Genomic DNA, 24806 nt, shown 5'->3' with positions numbered 1-24806 from the left:
ACACCTGGAGTCTGAGGATAGGCCTTCAAATTTTCCTCAAGGAATGTGTCAAACCGTCCTTTTCTTCCCCCTCGTATAACATACTGTCATAAGAGAAAATATTGCATATTGCTTAATTTTTATATGAGATTAAACACTGTAAACAATTAATTTAGGTCTGATTACATAGATCAGAGAAAAGGTAGGATGTGAAATGTTCACCTGTATTAACATTAATCAGTGAGGCATATGGGTCCACTTTGAAAGAAGAAATTTAGAGGAATACCTGAAAGTTTAAATAAATCTGTGAGAAAGTGTGAGAAATTTTGTCTTCTGAGATAACATACATAACATACCCAGCAGAGTGACATTAAAATAAAAAACATTGGTTATCGGAAGCAGCATAAGTTTGGAGGCAGTTTGTCATTGTCACCTTTGTGAATTGGAGCCGAATATTCAATCATTCAACATGACCATTTTCACATTTGAAAACATAGGGATAACAATATCTTTGTTGTCAGTATAAGAAAAATATATATAGACACTTGGTTGATAACAGGCTCTTAATAAATGATAGTTTGTTTTTAATGATTGCCGTCCTTTTCACTTCTGATAATGTGTATGGTAACATGTATCTAAACTTCAAGCTTTAAAAATCTGTTATTTCTAGATCCTCAATTTGTTTCTTTCTCATAGTGTAGAGTGCATGTATTGGTAGGTATCATTATTTTCAGCACCTGGTGAAAGGTTATATGCCTATTCAGTAAGTATGTGACCAAAATGATTACAAAATAAATTAGCCATCTTAGGCATTCAAAGTTTGTATCTACTATACTGTAAAAGTATTTTAAAAAGTAAGTGGTTCATACTCACAGCTTTCCAGTTGCATTATACATGTTTGTACATCCATGGGAAAATTCTTGAGATCCATTGGACAGGAAAGTGTTAATGTTAATCTGAAAGTGAAAGTAATTATTTTTAAAGGAAATTTATGACATTACATTAATATTCTATTGTACAGGAGAAACAATGTTGCTTTGGTAATGACTAACTCAGATTTAAGTAAAAATTTCTCCAACTTATGTATCTTACTTACTAAAAAATAGCTATGCCCTTATACACAAATCTGGCTTTGGTGGACTGGGGGTTGGATAGCTGCATATCTTAGGTTGGTGCAAAAGTAATCGTGGGTTTTGCCATGAAAAGTTCTGGCAATACAGCAATTACTTTTGCACCAACCTAAATATAAACATTCTGTCATGTTTATATATCTATGCCTTTATTTGTTCAGGTAGAAGGGCTGTGGATGTCTAGAAAATGTCTGTATTCCAAGACAACACCCTCAAAAGAGAAATTTGGGAGTGGATCCTATAAAATTAATGCCAAATGTCAAAAGGTATCTTTTCTTGCAAATCACGTGCAATATTCGAGAGGCATTGGAGTTCTAAAGGTGGAAAAGCAGCGTGGATAGGAGCAATCATATGTAACTTTCAGTTATCATTCTAACGACCCTGACGTTGTCAGTGAACATCCAGCAGTGTATTTAGTAAAGTGAATCTGGAGGACTTGAAAAGTTCAGCCTCACGTTCCCTAGCGTGGGATAAGGGAATCATTAGGTTCAGGAAATAGCCCTTTAGAATATTCATGATCTGATTCTATGCTCATCAAACAAACTTCTGATTTGGCTTCACACAAAGGATAACCTAGATGCTGTATACCAGTATTCTGCTCATTGGAAAGGCTCTCCTCCAACTTCCAGAGAGAATTAGTATGTTGATATTCCAGAAAATTCATCACCTTTGAATACTTTTTGCTGGAAAAGCATTCTACCCACATCTCTTCAGGGTAGTTTTTGTAGTTCTTAGACCTGAGAAAGAGATGGTGGGATCCACTCAAGTTTATTCAAATGAAGTTCTTTTCTGAGAACTCTTCAGCAAGCCTCTTGTATTGAGAATATTCCCATTGAAATTCATTGTATTCATGAGCACCCTAGGTGGATTAGCTTATGTAAACTTCCTGACCCCAGGCAGATTACTTCAAATCCCCTATTTTGCAGTTTTCTCATCTTTAAAATGAAGATAACAATATTATGTACTCCAGAGACTTGCTATGAGCAGTACATGAGTTAACACACATAAGTGCTTAGACACGTGCTTAAGTCATAGCAAACACTCAACAAACAGTGGTTATTAGCGATTATTAGTATATTCAACCACTCCTAGATCCCTTCATTTACTCATCCCCCAAATTCTATAGTGTGGGCACAAAGATGGCTAAATTAAATTACATATTAAGAACTATTTAGCCAGGTGTGGTGTCTTACGCCTGTAATTCCAGAGCTTTGGGAGGCTAAGACAGGAGGTTCGCTTGAGCCCAGTAGTTTGAGATCATCTTGGGCAACATAAAAATACTCCATCTCTACAAATATATATATATTTTTTAAATTAGCCAGGTGTGGCATGTGCACCTGTAATCCTGGCTACTCAGGAAGCTGAGGCAAGAGTATGACTTGAGCCCAGGAGGTCGAGGCTGCAGTGAGCTAGGATCACACTGCTGAACTCTAGCCTGGGTGACAGAGCAAGACCTTGTCTCTTAACAAAAACAAAAAAGAAAGGAAGGCAGGCAGGAAGGAAGGGAGGAAGGAAAAGGAAGGAAGGGAGGGAGGGAAGGAGGAAGGGAGGGAGAGAGAGAAAGAGAGAGAAAGAAAAAGAAAGAAAGAAGAAAAAAGAAAGAAAGAAAGAAAGAAAGGAGGGAGGAAAGAAAGAAGAAGGAAGGAAGGAAGGAAAAAGAAAGAAGAAAGGAAGAAAAAAGAACTGTTTAAGCTTTAACAAAAAATAGCCCGCAGCTCTACTAAATACAACCACGTTCTTCAAGCTGACACTTTTATGTAGACCATAGACGTAAAGTTAGAATGATGTATATTCTACAGAGAGTATGCTTGGTGAGCTAAGTTCCAATTAACATAATTTGGGACACATAAATGGACAGACAGTGAAGCTGCTGAATTTTTAAGAGTCTTAGGAGGATAATCTGCTAATTCATTCGAGTCAGAGTCCATAATACACTAGAATAATTCATAGAGTTCAATATTCAAAAGGGATTTTTCTCCTGGCTCAGCTAGGTTAAGTATGATTGTGTAAATTTACAAAGTTCTCTCTTAAAAAGGCAATTGTAAAATTAGGTAGACACAGTGTTCTTTGCCTTGTGAAAGGGCTTATTAGAAGTGTATGCACACATAAATTTTGAAGGTACACACATTAATTTTCCGTATATCCAAGGCTCTCAGACAGCCAGTTTCAAACGCTGACTTGCAAAATTAATTCTGTGACCTTTTGTTTGGAAGTAAATAGCATTCTCAGAATCTTTTCCACGCTCTCACCATGCATGTGATGTCAAATTCATATCCTGGCTATTCTTCTGGCATAAAAAAAGAGACATTACATAATTCTAAAAAAATAACACTTGAAAGGAATTATTTGGCAAAGAAAAACACAGCTTGTAGGACTTCTGTCATAAATCATATCCTGAAAAAAATCTATTCATCGACTTTTCTTTCTTTTTGTTTAAGGTACAACACAATTGCTCCTTTCACAGCATACTGAAAAACATGTGTCAACTTGGTGGGTATGATACTTTATCAAAACACTACGTATAAAGATATGTCTTGACCACATCAAAAGAAAACTAAATCAAGAGGCAATTAATCACATTCTACTGTTTTGGCAATGAATGTTTACTTGTGTAAGAGGGACACTAAGTTCTCTTTCTGAGACAAGATACATAACAGGATATGGCGTTTCTTCTTTTCCTTTAAGAAGTCTTGGGAAAGACTTTTAACATTAGTACTTTGTGAAACAGTAATGTTTAAAAAGCTGATAATAATCTGTGACAAACAATTGACCTCATTAAAATTCAATTATTGCACATTTTTGAACAAGCATTGTTTAATGTGTCTATCTCAACCACAAAACATTTTTGAATTAAAAAAAGTTTGCTGACTCTATTATAGACTTTGTATATAAATATTTTTATTAGATCCTAATATTTCTCTATTTAGTGTCATAAAAACAAAGAACTCAATTAGCAATTTAATCAGTTTTAATCTATATTATCTGTAATATCATATTAGATAACACATCTATTAGACAATGTTTACTGTGCAGTAGACAGCATTTTAAGCACTTTATGTATGTTAACTCATTTACTCCACACTACAAATTTCCAAGAATAGGTAAATGATATTACCCTGTTTTAAAGATGAGGAAACTTAGAGGTTAAGTAACTCACCTGACATTTACACAGCAAAAATTGCTACAGCTGAATTTGCAGCCCTGGGGTTCTAGTTCTAGATTTCATGCTTTTAACCTTTAAGTATACTGCCTCTCAAAAGCATTGAAGCATTTTCATGAAAATGGGTTCTGTAATTAATATGACATCTTAAATTTTGTATTTCTTATAATACAAGAAATTATACATTGCATGCACATATCAGTTATTAAATTTAAACCAAAACATGTATAAAAATTTTTATAAAAACCTGCATAAATAGTTCTTCCAAAAGAAATCAGAGAAATGTAGTTAAACTATAGAAAATATAAGGATATCCCCAGCGATTTGACATATTTGAATGATTTGGTATATCATTATGAATGATTTTGTAAGCAGTAAATCATTCTTAGGAGAGATTAGATTGCTGGAGCACTAGAAGGGAGATTAGAATCAGCTTCTGTAACCTACTTCTGGAGTTTAATTGTCATCTGATCGTAGAGACCATCGTTAACTCAACAACCCATCACCAAAGCAATCACAGTATTGTTGATGGTTTCTTTATGAAGCTATGGACCACTTCAGAAAAACATACATAATTACATGTATGCCAAATTCTTCTGACATGTATTTTATAGCATTGTAAATTGATTTCCCTTGAATAAATAGCACTTAAAAAAGCAACTGTCAAAAAAAGTTTGCTTTCTTATTTAAAAATTAATGGCTGTCAATGTCAAAAAATACATTATTATCATACAAGTAAACTTCAGTTATTTTCACAAATTTCACACTCTATTTAGCTTAAATAAAAATTAAAATTATATCATGATCTTTGTCAAGTTGCTGTGCATAGCATCTTTAACGTAAATTTTCTTCCCATGATTTGATTTTTAATGCAAGAATGCCTCTGTACTATGAGTAGAAAATTTGGGTTTGTTAGTAACATTAGTAAAGTAAGAAAGTATATCATATTTAACTTCCTATGATGTGATTCCATTTTTCTGTGGTAAAGATATTACCATCTTCATTTTATAAGTGAAAAAATTGAGGCTGAGACATGTTAACTTAAGAGTCCATACTGTATTGGTTTATGGATTCTGGAAAAAAACAGAATGCATACTTTTCTTAAAAGGTAAAAATAACAACTTTAGTGCCCATTGTATGTCTGGCACTATGCTGGGTGCTTTATTTAATGTATTTTAATACATTATTTCAAGCTCAAGGTAATTAGTATTGCCACTGCCATGTATCTAAGAAGAAATGAGCCTTTTAGAAGTAAAGAGACTTAACCCAAATCACAGCTAGTCAATAGCAGACCCTCGATCTAGGCTGGGAGATATATTTCTCCTTGATCCTCTTGTGCTCCTATAACTCCTCTAGTTTGTATACCAAGACTACAAAGCTCTGATCATTCTTTTATCTGAGCCATTTTCCAGGGTTGTTTATGCGGCTGATAATTTTGAGAGATGAGAATATCTTTCACTTGGACAAAGAGAAGGCTTGCTTACAGCTTGCTATGAAAGTAGAGGGTTCCCAAAGTCAGTGGTAGAAAGTTAAATGTACATGGAGTATCATATCAGGGAAATCAACTCTTGTTTTTCCTTTATGAGAATTAATAGACAATTTCAAATATTTTAAAATCCAAGCATGATATTACAGCAACTTAAGTATGTGAATGTGAGTGGTAGACAAATAGCTAAACAAAGGTTACCTCTCTGACAAGCCAGAACTGGGGGTAAGGATGGGCAGGGCAAAAGTACAACTGTTTTTCATATGTTTTATAGAACTGTGTGAACTTTTTTTTTTTTTTTGAGATGGAGTCTTGCTCTGTCATCAGGCTGGAGTGCAGTGGTGTGATCTTGGTTCACTGCAACCTCTGCCTCCCTTGTTCAAGCGATTCTCCTGCCTCAGTCTCCCAAGTAGCTGGGATTATAGGCATGCGCCAACATGCCCAGTTAATTTTTGTATTTTTTGTAGAGACAGGGTTTCACCATGTTGGCTGGGATGGTCTCCATCTCCTGACCTCGTGATCTTCCCGCCTCAGCCTCCCAAAGTGAGAACTGCGTCAACTTTTAAGTGACATTCATGAATTATATAAACATTTGTGGTTAAATTAATATTCAGTGTTTACATGTTATAAATGTATAATTCTTGTTCATGATTAAGCTTGCTAGTTTATTATAGTTCTTGTGTAACTTTTTGTTACATATAACATATATACACACATATATAAACACACAAATATAGGTAATAATTATGTTATATATTTCATAAAATTTTAAATATATTTAAGAATGAGGCACTAAAATCTACCTGGAGCTCAGTTAGTAGCAGATGGCTCATTGAGTAATGGTCTTAACTGTAGGATAGTAATGTGGCTGCTCAGAGGTTCTCCAAGTGCCAGAATGTAGATCTTTTCTCGTAGGCAAGTTAGTTTTCCAGATACATATATATCTATATATCTAAGACAGATATAAATATCATACAACAGGAAAAAACAATGTGTGTATATATATGTGTGTGTGTGTATATATATATGAAAAATATATGTGAGTGTATATATGTGCATATGTGTGTGTATATATATAATATATGTATTATATATATTACATATTAATATTGTATTTATATATGTATTATATATTATATATATATGGAAACTAACTTGCCTAAGAGAAAAGATCTATAGATTCTGGCATTTGGAGAACCTCTGGACAGCCATATTATCTATACCTGTATCTACATGTATAATCTATCTCTATATCTATCTATATCTATCATCTGTATTCTTGTCTACTGCTCAGTGGAAAAAGTTTAAGTCTGCCTTTCAGCATTTTAGGCCCAGCAAGGGGTCCTGTCATTCTTATTTTCTTGGTATGATGCCTCATGACAAGTACCAGTTGTGCCTGGAACCCCTATGCCTAAAGCTCTTGAAAGAGCCTCTCCAGCATCTTCTGACCTCTTGCTTCCTTCTGAGTTCAAAATGTAAAAAGGGCAGTCTCGAACCCGAGTGCATGGGAAGGAAATCAGGAAGAGAGGGTCCACTTTTTCTACAAAGCTTAAATAAATTATACTCCTTTTAGATCTCTTCTGGCCTCTACTTTCTGAAGTCCCAGGTGCCTTACATTTCTAAAAATTTGAAAATATTTGTTATTCTCTCCCTTTTGAATTCCCCAACATTGACTTAGGTTTCCACTATCTCTGTCCAAGTCAGTTTTCACAACTGCATTCATTTTTAAGTTTCCTAAATATGTTATCACTCATCTGTTGCTGTTTTTTCCCCAATACTTTCATCCTCCTGTGTGTTAATGACATTTTTATTCTTTATTCCGTTTATTTCCTTGTTTTAATGGGGTTTCAGAGGAAATACAGATAAATGTGGAAGTTCAATTAGTCGTCTTTGCAAGGACCTGCTGCTGCTTTCTTTAAAAAAAGCAGGAAAGCCAGATCTCTCATGAAACATCACAGATGCTCCATTTGTAAATTCAACAAGATTTTTTCTTTTTCTAGCACAATTTTTGTTAACAAAGAAACTGAAGATTTGAAGCATTTGAAGATTTCAAAGTCCTGTGAGATTTCCAAAAACAACTCAGAAAAAATGAATTTTTTCTTTGATTGTGCGAGCCAGGATATAGCAAACAAAAACTAGGAGCTGAGAAACCATCTGTTTCATTTGAATTCATACTGAAAGACAAAAGATGCATTTCTAAATTATTTCATACCTTTCTTCAAAATATTAGAAGAAATGTGAGCAATTCATAATGGATGATGTCATTTATAAGAGACATAATTCCAGTTTTATTCCAATACTTTAAGACAGAAAATACTTGAACATTTCCAAGGGACATAGTAGCAAGTTCTCATTAATTGTATTTAAATTATTTAACTTTTCAATATAATAAATTTAGTATTTTTTAATATAATGCATTTGAATTGGCACAGTTAAGGGTTTAGTACAACTATCGTCTTGAAATCTTCTTAATAACAAGATCTATCCTATTTGACAAATTTTTAGGAGGGACAGAGTTAAGCACTTTTGGCTTTGATGACATATTGTTAGCAAGAAGACCCTCACACAAAAAGTAGCCTAGCTTTTATATTGTATTTTGCTCAATGATCAGGGAAATACTAAAAGCTCAGTAGTATGTTCTTTATGTTGACATTGTCCAACTCCAATAAGACTCAAAATAAACAAATAAATATTGATAATCTTGTAAGATACGTTACATACAAACACACACAACTTCAATAAATAATCTAGACATTCTATCTTTGCAAAGTGACTACTCCATGCTACCTGGTGATGTATTTTTGCAACCTATGCAACCCCAAATCTATCTGAAGTGAAACTACTTCAAAATATAATTAAAAATAAAATGACACCTTTTACAAAAATAGTTTTTAACTCAGCAGGAAGGAATGAAACTTATTTTACTTATACCCTGTCATGGGTCCCCTGATAACATTCATGAACCCACAGCACAGAAGAGTGAAGAATCATGACCTCATGTTAAGAGACTTTATAACTTAAAATATATGTATTTAATTAATAAGTAATACATAACTCGTTATGAAAAATTCAAACAATATAAAATTACATATAGCAAAATGTACAGTTCCCTTTTATTCCTGCCCAAATTCCACTATTCCTATTCATTCCCAAATTGTTTGGGGTTAGTGTAAACTTCTTGTATAGATTTATATATATGTATATTTTTACATACATAGTTATGCATATATGTATTTGTGTGTGTGTGTGTGTGTGTGTGTATGCCTTAAATAAAAATATACAAAACATTTTTCTTGAACTGAAATATATCATGTAGGCTTACATTCAGGTCTATCTCATGAAAGTTATTTTATAACTTTCATTGGGTTATCATTGTGTTCAGTTATGTTCTTATTAGTGAACATATAAAGGCCATTTTTGTTGCTATTTCAGTGTTTCAGTGGGTCTCTTTGTAAAGGTATCTTATCTACACATACGTATGTAATTTAGATTCCTAGAAACAGAAATGCTGAATTGAAGGATAAATGAGTTTCATATTTTTATATATCTGGACAAATCATCTTCCCAGTTAACGTCAAGTCATGTGACCACAGAACGGATATTAGACAACTTGAGATCTTCCCGGTCTTGTTAACTTCTGTCAATGCATTTATAAAAAAATGTTTTCTCATTTGTTTCTTTCATTTTCCCCTTACATCTGCCTTATACTTTTTGCTAGAACTCTCAAATATAATTTAGGAAACTCAAAATGAGTGGGAAAGTCTATTATATTCACTCATATTTTTGCTTCCTGTGTCCTTTTTTCCTTCTTGATATTCGTATGCTCCTTCTTTTATCATTTTCTTTTTTTCAGAAAGCTTCTTTGGCCATACTTTCCAGATAGATTTACTTGTGATTAATTCTCTGTTTTCCTTTATCCAATAACGTTTTGATTTCCCCTTTATTCCCAAAGGATATCTTCCCAGGTACAAGATTCTCAGATGAGAGTTCCTTCCTTTCATCACCTAAAAATATATTTGTAGCTTCTTTCAGACTTCAATAACATCTAAAAAATCTACTCTCATTCTAATTGTTTTGCCTTCATAAGACGTCATTAATTTCTGGATGCTTTCAGGATTTGTATTTAGTTTTCAGAAGTTTATGCATTATGTGTCTTCATATGGACATCTTTGGATTTATCATGTTAGGGAATTCAACTTCTTGAATCTGTAGTCTTATGCCGTTTGCAAAATTTATTAACATTTTAGCCATTATTTTCTCTAGTTTTTTTAGCTTCATACCCTTTCCCCGCCATCTGACACTCTGATGACATGAATGTTAGATCATTTGTTGTAATGTCACAGATCCCTGAGGCTATTTCCCAGGCTCCACCACCAATCTATTCATTCTCTGTTGCTTACATTGAGTAATTTTTGTGGTTCTGTTTTATGGTTCATTGATTCTCTTTTCTATCTTCTCCATTTTTTTGTTGTTCCACCCATACACTGAGTTTTCATTTCAATTACTGTATTTTTAGGTCTAAAATTTTGATTTGGTTTCACTTTATAGCTTCTATTTCTTTGCTGAGGCTTTATAATTTCTCATTTTGTTTCAAGCATATGTGTAATTGCTCACTGAAGCAAATTTATCATGGCTACTTTAAAGTCTTTGCCAGATACCTAACATTTTTGTCTTTTCCTTTGAGATAGAGACTTGCTCTGTTACCCAGGCTGGAGTGCAGTGGTATGATCTGGACTCACTGCAACCTCTGTCTCTTAGGCTCAAGAGATCCTCCCACGTTAGTTTTTCTAGTCGTTTGGAACACAGGTGGATGCCACCTTGCCCAGCTAATTTTGTATTTTTTTGTAGAGACAGGGTTTTATCATGTTGCCTGGGCTGGTCTCAAACTCCTGGGATCAAGCGATCTGCCTGCCTCAGCCTCCCAAAGTGCTGGGATTGCAGGGTGTGAGCCAACACTCCTGGCCTCATCTTTGCCATTTTGATGTTGCCATCAGTTGATTGTCTTTTTCCATAATTATTGAACATTTATGGTTCTTTGTCTGATTTCTGGTTCTCTGTATGATGAATGTTTCTTGGTTGAAGCCTAGACATATAAATATTATTTTATTAGAGTCTGGCTCTTATTTAAACTTTTTTGGTTTTCTCTGACATTGCTCTGCTTTGTCAAGGGAAGGTGCTATCTTGTGTCTGTTTCTTAATCACTCTCTATACAGGCCTGTGAGGGGACAGGCTTCTCCTTATTGCTGGATGTCCCACCTGTAAGCATGATGTCCACTGACACTATGGTGGGAGTGGCCTCATAACTGCTAGGTGATGTTGAAAATATTGACTGTCCTCTAAGTCTTCTCTAAAACCACCCCAGCAGGGAGGGAGGGTATGTATACCTTGTTTCTGCAGGGAAAGTGTAGAATTCCTGGCTCTCTATGTGGTCTTCCTGGCACTGGGAGGTATGAGGCTCACTATAGGATGGTGGGGCATGAAAATCCAGTTCATTGTTTGTCCTTTCCTGACACCATCTTGAGTTAGGTGTGACGGTACCTCAATACCACCTCGTAAGACTGGAAGTCTGGGCTCTCCATTTGGGCTTTGCTGTCTGAAGTGGGGTTGCATTTCTTCCTGTGGTGTTGGGCTGGAGTAGAGCAGTTGTCTAAAGCTTTTCTGTCTTGCTAGGCTTCCCCTTTCCTAACCTCCAGAGAATGTTAGATTTGCTAGAGAAATTTGGCTTTTGTTGGGACTTTGTTTTCTGTCTGTACCCGCTGATGTTGCCATGTTGCCAGTTTCTTCATCTTCAAGTCTAGGGTATATGAAGTAAAAGGAAAATCCTGGGAATTCACCTCCACATTGTTTCTCAGGTTCCAAGGTCCTTACCCAGCCTGTGCTTATGTCCAGCACCGGGCATCTCCTTAAGTTTGTTATATATACTGTGTCCAGGGTTTTTAGTTGTATTTAGCAGGTAGAATAGAAAAAAGTATGTCTGTTCCATCTTCCTAGAAGTGAGATTCTTACTATCTTTAGATATCTAGTGGCAGGGCAAGGGAGCAGGGAGATTTTTGGTAATTTTTTTAAAAGGTGCAAAATTTTCTTGCATAGACCTGGAATTCACCATTAATTTATTCATTTATATGAGAATATAGGGCTTATCAGTGGTGGAACCTGAAATCTTCCTTTGTGTCATATGTAGCAGTTAATCACTCAAGATCATATTACTACATATTTGTTGTTTTTCAGAATTCTGATGAAAGGATCTATTCACAATAGAGTGATGTCACCCTGTCACTTTTAGAAATCAAATCAATAAATGTACGGAAAAGAAATATGTTCACATGAAATAGGTAAATGTGAAAAGCAGACATAGTACATTGGGATGCAGAGATGAAGAGTAGACATGGAGTAAAGCATTATTTATAAAACCACTTTGCAGAAAAAAATTTTCAAAATCAGTAAGCTGTTGAGATTACATTTTAGAATCCTACTCGCTTATCCCCGATATTGGGCATAGGAACTCCAAATCAAATGTCCCCATTCCTGATGAGAAGAAAAGTTCACAGAAGAGAAGATAAGAGAGAGAGAAAATAGAATGAATTAAAATTTAAGCCTAAGACCTCAATATTAAGCCTACCTTGATGCCTTTTAAAACATGTTACTGGAGATAAACGTATTTAAATATTTGACTCTTGCTAGAAGTCTAACATATTCTCCCTCTCCTAAGAAACATAACATTAATTCTGTTCTTGTGTCCTGTTCTTCACAATTGAACAAAATTAGAAAAACAATTATGGAAATTTTTAAAATAATCACTTCATTTTAGAAGATTTTTTCAGATGTGACAAAAATCATCAAGTATATCCTGTAAGTAGCTATTTACTGACTCTAAATTTCTTTCATATTTAATGAACTGCTGAAGTTACATGTATCCTAGAGTTCAACTGTCAAAATTTTTTTATTAATGTTTATGGTTTGGTATTAATTATTATTCAATATTGGCATTATTTTTTAAATGCTATATGCTCTTTTGATGAGTCAATAATGAGGAACATAAATGTAAATAAGATCTTTTCCAGGGATCATGATAAAGGTTTTGTCATTCATCTTCACATAATATAGTGATTTTTTTCTTTCCTGCCTTGTTCAAAGTTTATCAACAAATCACCACTTTGCAGCATGTTAGAAAGGATGAAAATTGAACAGCTAGGGCAAACATGCAAAAGAACGACCAGAGAAGCTCAAGGATATTTTATAAAAACATATACCAGAAAAATAATCTATGTAAAATGGATCTCAGATGAGCAAACCTAAACATTTCTTAACACATATATATTTGAAGAAGACACATATACATAAAAATATTATCACAATGTATGATTCTGATGCCTTTCACTTTGGCTTTAAGATTCTTGACAACCTGGCTGATATTAAGAATCACCAGGACCATTTGTTTTAAAAGTGGATTTCCAAGAATTATTTATATAGTTCCTGAATCTAGGACTTGGGTCTGTTACTATTGATCAGACATATTTGGGAAAGGGTATATTAGAGGAACTGAAGTGCAATAATGATAGCACTTGCTCAAAAATTTCAAAACTGTCACCAAACAAACAAACTAACCAACAAAACACCATGATATTCTATTTCACTGAAATCGGCAATTTAAGTCCACGACTCACCTTATTGAATAAAGAACATTTCCATTTTTGAAAATTCTTAGCAATTTGTTGTCTGTAGTGACTTCATGAAAGTTGGCACCCTTTTCATTGGCAAAGAATAAATCAGGTTTCCAAATGGAGTCCAACATGGAGGGGTCGAGGTCTAAAGAGTCGTCAGGATACTCACTGTACGCGAGGCGGGGATCATTCCATTTCTGGCGAAGAAAGATATTCACTCTGTAATCCTATGATAAAAGAACAAAAGAAAGAAAGAAAAAAAACCCTGCTTTAAAAAGTTTAGAACCCATAGTGTCAATGTGGTGCCAACGCAGGCTCATCGACTGTAGAAAATGTATCCTTCTTGGGGATGGGTTGCATAGTTAATTGAGGAGGCTATACAAGTGTTGGGACAGAGGGAGGATGGAAATCTCTGTACCTTCTTCTTAATTTTGCTGTCAACCTAAAACTTCTCTAAATAATAAAGTCTTATAAAAAAGAGTTTTGGATCTTATGTACTGTTCTTTGGGTTTTTCTGAATTATAACAGGAATCAATGACATTCTTGGGTACTTCCGTCCCCCAGGATCCTCACTGATTACCACTTAGAAGAGTCATCCTAGTTCTGAGGTTTTGGCCATATACCTTCAGTGACCTATATGCCTCCAAAGAAAAGACCACAATTTATCATGTTTAAAACTTGTTCCATTCCAATTTTACTTTCCTGCTTTGTCAGAATAAAATGCTGGAATGCTATTAGACACTTAGAGAAAGATATTTTCATCTTTGCATTTATTTTTAGAATAATTTCTTTTAGTAGATATCCAACAACATCCAGAATATGTTTAGTGAACTTGTCTTAAAAGCTCTCTGTGTTACAAAAATGACCATATACACTTCTTCACAATGAAAGCACATTTTCTCATGTTTAACATAGCAAGTAAGTTCTATGAAATAAGTAATTTAAGAAAAATAAAGCTGATTTTAGAATAATGAAAGAATAATAAAGGACAATTATTGTCAATAATACTTCAAGAAAATTTGGCTAATGAGATTTCCCAATTAGATCTTTCATAGTTAATTGTAAAAGGAGTCAATGATTTCAACCAAATTCTTGCTCACAATTTTGGACTAATGTGTAGAATGACAAATGTTGACAGCTGAGTATATGTGTAGTGTTTTTATATACACAGTGTATGAAAATAAGTACCACATATGTCTTTGTAAATACTTTTTTCTAGATTTTTGAAATGAGCCAATAAAATAAATATAGATCTCATTGTAAGCATGATCAAAGCAAACATTTGAAGACCACTGTATTTGCATGCAAAATAGCCAAGGCTGAAGATACTCATAAAAACTGAAAGTCAGTTTTCATCTATTTTTCTATTTCTTGAATACCAAATTATGAGACATCAGAATGTAGTAACCAGGCAATCACAACGAATGCTTTAATGATATCAGAGCAGGTAGATTGCTTATGTTATCAGTAGGTTGAAGTCAGAGTTTGTACTGAATGTTACACATCTGTACATCACCTTGATCAGTATTTGTGCCCTGAGGCTATCTTCTAACTGCAACTAAGGTTACATACCAGAAAATATTTTTTCTGTTTGCTAGCTGCCCCAGGTATCTTCCAAAGTGACAATGGAGCAGAGTTCACTTCAACTTTTTACCAGAAAGCTAACGATATTGTGGAAATCTCACCCGCCACAAGGATCTAGAGAACCTGTAAATGGGGATATGTGAACAAGCTTCTACCAGCCTAGAACAGGTCATCTTCTCTTAGCCTGTAGTCCAGGGCACCAGGAAGCACAGCTCCATGGTTGGTGCCCAGTTCTTGTTTCCTTCGCCATTCTCCAGTGTGTGCCCTCAATACCACTAAAGGAATCAGTGATTGACCAAATCAGTCTCTCTCTGCTTTATAGGCAGGAGAAGACTGAACAAGGTCAAGTTATAATCATACCTGCCAGGAAAGATAACTGACTAGTAAAGAATTTACATTGTACTGATTTATAAGACACATAATCAAGTTGTTTGAAGCATTTTTTGCTGTCACATTTCTTGATTTAGAACTCTCTGCAGCTGTTCACCACACTTAGGCTAAAATAAAAGTGCTCTTTAAGTTGCAGTATATGTAATAAAATTTGGTAGAATCTCTTTATCCTTATATTATTAGTACTAGTGATACACTTTACAGATACATTTTCAGTTCTTCCGGGAACACTTTTTGCTCCAAATGTGAACTGGGAAAGATGCTAAGTATCTTTCAGTTTCTGTTTCTAAGTAATACAAGGAAAAAGCAACAGTCACCTGTCACCAAGGCCAAATGTTGTGATGCTCTATGCCCATTGTGATGCTCTATCTGAAATATCTCTGTCTCTTAATACATTTAGTTTAGGAAAGTAAGAAGCATCTGAGGTCACTGGATGCCATTGTGAAAATGTGTAAAGAAAGGGGTAAGTAACCTGACCGTCAAAATAGTACCACCCTAAGAGAATTCACGACAGCATGGAAAATACGATTTTCTGATCTATTGTACTGCATGGTAAGTACAGTTAATAATAATGTATTGTATATTTCAAAATAGCTAAAAGAATAAATTTTTGACATTCTCACTCCTAAATTGTATTAAGAGGTGAGATGCTGAATATGTTAATTAGCTTGATTAAATCTTTCTATACTTTGGTTCAGGGCCAGGATTCAAAGCAAAACAAAAATAATGATGTCCTGAAAACCTTAGAAACTAAGATTTTACTACTCCTTACAGTTTTGGTTTTGCTTTGCCTGCAGATTAGCATTGAGATGTAAAGTTACTAAATAACCACATTCAGCATTTTGAAAATGGTTTTTTAAGGCTGATTCTTCATAGCCACAGTATCCCATTATACCCAGCAACCAACTATATTAATTATTTTTGAATTTTGGCTATTTGTGAAAATGTGTAAAGAAAGGGGTAAGTAAACTGACAGTCAAAATAGTACCACCCTAGGAGAAGTCCTAGTAACTAGACGTGAAATAACTTGCCTGTAATAAAATTCCCTGGAGCGAAGAAGAAAAGGACCTTGTACAACACATTTTGTACACGGCAAAAGGTCAAATTACATCTCAACATGACGCTACTCAAGGTGACTTGGAGTGAATTAAAAGTTCAAATATGATGGGTAAAAATTTTTTTAAAAGGAAATTCAGCAGAGTATTTATGTGGCCTTGAGGTAGGGTAAATTATTTAAAAAGCACAATAATATTGATCATAAAATAAAGGTTAATAAATTCTGCGATGTCAGAATTAAGAAATTCTGTACATCCAAAGGTCACTTAAGGATAATGAAAACATAAATTATACTGCAAGAAGGTGTTTGCCACATATACAACTGACAGTTGATTATTAACATGCTTTAAAAGATTTCATAGCGATAATTGAGAAAAAGAGAAAAAACTGAGTAGAAAAAATGGCCAAAACAATCACAACATTTTACTAGGCAGGCATTGCAAATATCCAGTAAGTATCTGAAAAAATGTTCAACCACATTAGTAAACAAAGAAGTGAAAATTAAGATATTAATGAGATACTATTTTATATTTACTGGGCTGTTAAAAATAAGACTTTTGATGATATCAGAATTTGTCAAAAATACAGGGCAAAATAATGCTTTATACATTGCTGCGAAAAACATAAAAAGATGGAAAAAAATGGCCAGGTACAGTGGCTCATGCCTTTAATCCCAGCACTTTGGGAGGCCAAGGTGGGTGAATCACGAGGTCAAGAGATCGAGACCATCCTGGCCAACATGGTGAAACCCCATCTCTACTAAAAACACAAAAATTAGCTGGGCATGTTGGCATGCGCCTGTAGTCCCAGCTACTTGGAAGGCTGAAGAAGGAGAGTCAGTTGAACCCAGGAGGCAGAGGTTGCAGTGAGTTGAGATCATGCCGCTGCACTCCAGCCTGGTGACAGAGCGAGACTCCCTCTCAAAAGTTAAAAAAAAAATTGAAAAATTAACATTGTAACATAAATTTGATATGTGCATACTCAGGATACAAACATTTTGGCTCAAAATACAAAACTTAAAGAAACCTTTGTGTTTGTGCAACAGAAGACATATACAAAAGTATTTATAGCAACACTGTTAGCTCTAATGAAAAACCAAGCCAAACCAAACCAAAACCTGAAACCAACAAATATCCATTGGCAGAAAAATGCGTAATAAACTGTGCCATGTCAATCAAATCAAATATCTAGCAATGAAAATAAATTACCACTATTTCCAATGATGAGGATGAGTCTTATAAATGTTAAACAGTATAAAGAAAAAAAGCAAATGCTGAGGATATAATGTATGGCATCATTTTTGTAAAATTCAAAACCAAGCAATTTCTCTCTTTCTCTCTCTTTTTATATATATCTTTATGTGTATGTATGTATGTGTGCATGTATGTGTGTGTGTGTATATATGTATACATATCCATCAATATAGAATTATAATCACCAACTTTATGATAGTGATTACCTAGGGAAATGCTGGGGAATGAGACAGTGGATTATACAGGTATTTTTAATATTGGTAATGTTTTAGCTCTAAGTCTAGGTAAAGGATTCAATAATGTTTATGTTATTAAATTATACTTAATCACATATATATTATGTATGGAATTATATACCAAAAGAAACCTTGTTATAAGAATTCTTATAGCTGAAAGAGGAGAAAGAGAGTCAGCGCCAAAATGATGTGATGTGAATCTGCTGGAGGAAAAGGGTCAAGAAAGAACCAAAGAATGTGGGCAGCCTCTAGAAGCTGTAAAAGCAAAGGAATGGGTTTTCTCCTAGAGCCTCCAGAAGGAACACAGCCCTGTAGACGCCTTGAATTTAGTCTGGCAAAACACACTTGCTTCTGACCTCGAGAAGTGTAAGGTAATACATTAGTGTTGTTCAAGCCACTTGCAGTATAAATATTTTTAAAGTTTTCTGTATGTTGTGTTTTTCTGACATCTTAAAAAACCCTTCTGGCTGAGGAGAGACTACCTCTCCCAGTGCTAGTCAAATTTCAGAGATAGCAGAGGGCCCAGCCTGGAGCACATCTTGAGTAAACAAACTAGTAAGCTCAGAATCTTCCCTCCTCTATCAGCCAGTGCACCCAGAAGACAGTGTTCCTGTGCCTTAGTCATCTCTGGGCTAGGAACCAGGCAACTAGAAACCATCTCTAGAGCCCAAATCCTTGCAAAATTATTCAAGCTAGGCAACCCTAAATAAACTGTCCACCTTTGCTTTGCCTGCCTTTGCAGCGGAAACCCCAATAAAGGCTGTGGCTTGAACTTTCATGTGCCTACCTTCTGCCTCCTGACCACCATGATGTCTTTCTCACATGGTCCTGCATGGGATGCTGTGCCTCTTGTTTCTAGGACCTGTGAGTATAATAAACTGTGTTTTTTCCTGAGTCTCCCTGTTTCCTCTGTGGCCACGCCTGACTGACCATCTCATAAAAGAACAGAAACACCACTAAATTTGTGGCAATGTGTGACAGCAGCAATGGGAAACTATTATATCTTTTTGAACTGATTTGCATACAATATTATTACCAGTTTTTGAAGACATCTCTAAAACAATAGATTTTTTTGGCCAGTCATCGGAGAGGGTAGAACACTTAAGGCAAATACCACTGGATTCATAGCCAGATGGAAAAAGTAATCCAGAATTCTTTTTGTTTTAAAAAAATCCTAATCAGAGATCTTGGCAAGTTTCAAAATGTTCAGAAAATAACTCACCTATGTCAAATAAACAAGAATGAAGTTCATACTCCCTACCAATGTTTCACTGGTTTAGCTGTATAAGCTTTTACAGTTCTGAAGTATTGTACAACATAGGTTGCCATGCGTCAGGAAACAGAGAATACCGACACCCAATGGTGCCATAATTGCTACTAACATCATCTCTATAATATCCCCCCATGTTGCCTATACCATCTGCTCTGTGAACCCCTCCACAGGGAGGATGGTCGTCTGGGGCCACTGATTCTGCAGTAAAGGCCCATTGGGAAAATGTCTTTCAATTCTCTAAAGCAACAGGGAAGAAAGTCATTTTATAAGAACTATTTAGAGGCTTAAAAGGTTATCTTAAATCTCCCTCTGATTTCTCCATTATCCATATGTACAATTATTCTCTTAGAAAAAAGAAGATTTTAAAATTCCCAAATTTTTTTCAAAAGCAATCTAATTGTGTACCAGTTCTGGAAACATACAATTAAGAGGGATTGATTAGAACATAAATGTGCTGGATCAATTAAATAACACTCTTCATATCTCATTTAGTAACTTCTGTGTGAATATAAGATTGAAAATTAAAATACTAGCAAAAACAATACAAAGCTATATTCCATTAAGCATACTACCCATTCCGTACACTCGAATGCAATAATTTCTGGAGAGGTAAACTTAGTTCATGGAAACACTCTTCCAGAAGTTGAAAGAAATTGATTCAGTTTGTGGGTGCCTCGATTTAGGTGTAAACACCTACAAAGGGCCAGTACTCCCAGTAGCTGCTTGCTGTCAATGAAAAGTAGTAATTTTTGTTGCTCTTGAGTCGCATGGTAACAAGTTATTCTCCCGCTAAGGTGCTGCATAGCCGTGCTCCACAAGCCCCCATTCATCCACCAGCCCCTTCTGTCTTTGTGCTCACTTAATACTTCTACTCAATTCTCCTTTGTCTGCTAATTGTATGACTAATTTCCATCCTTAAAAAAAAAAAAGGCTAGATAACCAGGTGGACTGCACTCTGTCCTTCACAGCAAGTTTCTACATCATTTTTCTGCCTGCTTCTCAGCTCCTAAGCTCCAATTCACTCCATTTTGCGTTATACCCACTAGGAAGAGGAAGCTTATCTCCTAGTTTAGACAACATGGGCATGGAGGTCCATTAATACTTTTGTTCATGACCTGAAATTTGCATCACAAATCCACTCATTCCAACAGAATATTCTCTCTGGATTGATTTTATTGCTGCTTGATGTTAATTACACAATTTGCATGTTAAAATAAACATAATCATTTACACATAAGACATTATTTTGCATTTTGTATATTTATTTATTTATTTATTTATTTATTTATTTATTGAGACCAGCCTTGCTCTGTCTCCCAGGCTGGAATGCAGTGGTGCCAACTCTGCTCACAGCAACCTCCACCTCCCTAGTTCAAGCGATTCTCTTGCCTCAGCCTTCCGAGGAGCTGGGATTACAGGCACCTGCCACTGTGCCCAGCTAATTTTTGAATTTTTTAGTAGAGATGGAGTTCTGCCATGTTGGCCAGGCTGGTCTGGAACTCCTGACCTCAGGTGATCTGCCCACCTCAGCCTCCCAAAGTGTTGAAATTACAGGCATGAGCCACTGCACTTGGCCTCGTATTGTATATTTAATATGTGGGTGTCTGTTTACTATTATTTTTGGACTTTCACTAAACAATTGTTCTACTACTGGAACATATGACTTGGCTCCTGAAACAGTGAAAGTCTCTGGGGAAATTAAGTATCATTTGGTCTTTGGAACATTCTGTTACCAATCAACACTACAAATGCTCTTCAAATCAGAATTCTAAGAATTTCTTCCCAGTAATGGGAAGAAAATATTTTGAAAAAAGTTGAGAGATACTTCAACATTTTGAGATGGATAATAGTGTCATAGAATAATAATTTTTTTGAAGACATTCCAACTAGTGTGTTTCCTTAAATGTCTGATGTAAACTGTATTCTATTTTGTAAATGTGTGTTTTTAAAATTTTAAAAATCGTGGTCAAATACACGTAACATTTATCATGAGAGATGTTTTATATATTAACAGTATTACGCAGCCATCACCACCACCACCTAGTTTCATAACTTTTTTTTCACCCCAAAAGGAAATCCTGTACCCAGTTAATGTTCTCCTTTCCTCCTCCTCTAGTCTCTGGCAACCACTCATCTGCTTCTGTCCCCATAGATTTGCCTACTCTGGATATTTTAAATAAATAGAATCACACTATATGTGACCTTTTGCATCTGGCTTCTTTCACTTAGCATAAGTTTTTACAAGGTTTTATGGTGTATTTAAGAACACAGAGGTCATTTGTTTGTAGAAGCATGAAGGGCCTTATTGAGAGAATTATATATGTAAGGTAATATAGTTTCAGAGATACATTTTTGGAAGTGAGTGCTCTATACATAATGATGTATATGTACATGTATAAGCCATCACAATGCCTGTATATATGTATTATACATAAAACCCACGGGAATCCACAAACATCATAAAAGATGAAAACAATAGCTATCTGTTAATAAAATGATACTAACTTTTGGGCATAAAACTAGATGCTTTAAAAATAATTTAGAATTGAAAAAATGATAGTAAAATTTGCCCTGTATATAAAGTTTCAGGATCGAACTGATGCTTGTAAAGGCCTAACAGCTTCATCTTGCATACAAGTACTTTTCATGATAGCAACATCTGACACTATCAGGGTTTATCTATTTACCTCCCACCAATCAGTGTTTTTTTTTTTTTTTTTTAAATATCATATGTAATTTGGGACTAATGTTATAGAAATAACAAAGAAAAAAAGATTTATTTTGGGCCTGTGTAAGATCAAATTTTACCAAAGTAAACAAATTATGTGAACCAAGTTTGTTTACCTCAAGTGTTTCCCGTTTAAAGATATCTACATTTTTAGTTATACACACACATATTTAAAAATTTAATCTGTTTAAAAGTTCACACTTCCCTTCACACTTTTAATGAACTATTAACATGTAGTAGCTTGGCATTTGATAAAAGATATGGTTTAGTAAATAAGAACAAAGGAATAGATATTATTGACAAAAAAATTTGTTGTATTTGACATTTGTCCTCAGTAAGAAAACTGAACATGTAAATATAATTATTCCAATAATTATTTTCAAATTTTTCTGAATGCTAAGGCATTTTTTTTTTCTTTTGAGACAGTCTCTCTCTGTCACCCAGACTAGAGTGCAGTGGTGCAATCTTGGCTCACTGTGACCTCTGCCTCCTGGGTTCAAGTAATTTTTGTGCCTCAGCTCTAGGTAGCCAGGATTATAGGCGCCCACCACCATGTCTGGCGAATTTTTGTATTTTTAGTAGAGACGGGATTTCTCCATGTAGGCCAGGCTGGTCTCGAACTCCTGACCTCATCAGATCCGCACACCTCAACCTCCCACAGTGCTGGAATTACAGGTGTGAGCCACAGTGCACAACCAACCCTCATGCTTCTTATCACAGTTTGACATTTTAACTGATACTTAAATTTTCAGAAATTTAAACCACTTATTGTCTTTTGGGAATTTTTTAATTTGTGAGGGCTTATATGCCATATAACTAACTATGAAATGTGAGAGGTTAAAAATTAAAGGGAAAATGTTCCACTTTGGAAGAATTTTAGTTAATGAAATATTATATGTCAAAGAAAAAATTAAATTGCATTTGGTTTCTTTCTGAGCAATCCAGATAATTCTTAACTAGTTGTTTATTGATTTGGAGACTGGCCAAGGAGCTCTGTGGAGGCTAAGTGTACTGTAAAGCTGGAGAGGAATTAACTTCTTTTAGAAACCATCATTGAATATTGCTGCCTCATTTAGGATAGCTCTTGACAGTAACAGATGAAATGTTTGCTTCATCTGCAACAAATAAAATTTTAAAATCCACAATTCACTCTAACCTAAAGACATACACAACCTAAATACATATATAACCTGTAATACATATACAACCTATTAAAATCAGAATTAAAAGAAAAATGTAATAAATCATTAGATATTTTCCACTTGGGCAGAGAACACTACTCATTTTAATATTTCTACATTTACAGGTATTTGGATTTATGCATACATATTTATAAGTATTTGAATGTAGGGTTTCATAGGCAAAAGATAAGTTGCAAAATTTTGGTGTGTTCTTGCATCGCATACAAATATTTGGTAACCTGTGAGTATTACCTTCTATCTGAGCAAGTAAACTTGAGGAAATTCATATTTTGTTGAATGTAAATCCTACTGTAGGTTTAGCATAATGTTGCAGCTGAAACTGTTAGAAATACTTAAGTATGATTATTTCATTTCCATATTATAGTTTTGATCTGTTCTGAATCTATTGATATTTCTTTTCTCTGTACAATTAGCTTGCTATTTATACTCGAATACTTTCATGACAGAAAAATTATTTGAAGTGATGAGAGCACATGGACTAAATTAAGCATCTTTACCAATGGTGTATCGTAGGACAAAAACAACAGCTGAGATCTCACTGATTTTCATTAGGCCTTTTGCTATCAAAATAACTCAGCATGACATATAATATACTGCTTACTGCAAGTGACACCATCTCATAGACAACGTCTCTTTTATGGTGGCAGATTATTTTCTCTCAGGGACTATGGCCATATACCAGCTAAATACCACTGAGCAACTTCTGTTCAAACAATGTGGAAAAGGCTTAGTAAAGCCCTGCTCAGATCTCTGGCTTACAAAAATCATGGCATGTAATAAAATGTTTGTTTTGTATAAACCACAAAGTTTTGGGATAGTTTGCTATGCAGCAACAACTGGAATAGAACTAAGAAACTAGAAGTGGGTGCTGCTCTAAGAAGAAAACTTAAAACATGTTCCCTTGACTCTGGGACCAGGTAGCAAGAAGTAGCTTGCAAGGATTTGAAGACATTGTTGTGATGGCTAAAGGAATGAGAAGGAAATCCTTATTAGAGGAGAGAAAAGAAAATCCACCCCTACATTGTGGGGCAGAAAGCTTGACAACTCATTTCAGTAATGTAGAAAACAGAAAATGCAACTAATGAGCTGTTGCATTTGGCTAAGAATATTTTCTGGTAAATTCCAGAAAAATTCCACCTCACTTTTTTGTGGGCTCCGGGTAAAGATCTTCTCAAGGATGTGGCTACGACCCTGTGCCTATACTTCAGAAATATTAAAAATGTGCCTCATAAATGTTCTCATGTAGATTAAAAAGTTTCTAAGAATCATAAGAACATTATCTCAAAGAATCTTGATTCCCAGCCCAAGGTAGAGAATCATAGGAAGCCCACATAAATGTTAAGAGAATTAGACTAGTAGAAGCACCACTGGCTTCATTTGAAATGGGCAGGGACAGTTCAAAATGTAAAGAGCTTGCAAGGTTCCCACATTTCTATGAGCAGGAAGTGGTATGAAAAGGCTACTTTATAGCAAATGTGGCTCCTTTTTACAGAAAAGGAAAGATAACTCAGAAGGCAGAAACAAGAGTCCACATGGTCAAGTCAATATCCACATTTTCTGCGAGCAGGACTGGGCCTTAATAATGTAACTGGAAGGATATGCTTTCCCAGGCTTCAGAATTGCTATGAACCAGTGACTACAATGTACTTCCCATCACCCCTTCCCTAT

General features: G+C 35.0%; 1 protein-coding gene and 1 long non-coding RNA gene across 4 annotated transcripts in view; one reads left to right on the top strand and one right to left on the bottom strand.

Annotated features, from left to right (window-relative positions):
- The window catches only part of LOC105466647 (glycine receptor alpha 3), a 179234-nt gene that overhangs the window by 70399 nt on the left and 84029 nt on the right, over positions 1-24806 (bottom strand). For all 3 annotated transcript variants that reach the window (XM_011715716.3, XM_011715717.3, XM_024788140.2), the window contains 2 exons: positions 13420-13643; positions 853-935 (listed from right to left, as the gene is read on the bottom strand). In XM_011715716.3, coding sequence (XP_011714018.1) covers positions 853-935; positions 13420-13643 — 307 coding nt within the window. The remainder of the gene's footprint in view (positions 1-852; positions 936-13419; positions 13644-24806) is intronic.
- LOC105466645 (uncharacterized) lies at positions 15749-18945 on the top strand. The gene is made up of 3 exons (XR_978345.2): positions 15749-15942; positions 18078-18306; positions 18678-18945. It is a non-coding gene; the product is annotated as an uncharacterized lncRNA (long non-coding RNA).

The sequence above is a fragment of the Macaca nemestrina genome, chromosome 3 (genome assembly GCF_043159975.1).
Source record: "Macaca nemestrina isolate mMacNem1 chromosome 3, mMacNem.hap1, whole genome shotgun sequence".
Classification (NCBI taxonomy): domain Eukaryota; kingdom Metazoa; phylum Chordata; class Mammalia; order Primates; family Cercopithecidae; genus Macaca; species Macaca nemestrina.
Note: the sequence above shows the minus strand (reverse complement) of the source record. Positions and strands in the feature narration are given on the sequence as shown.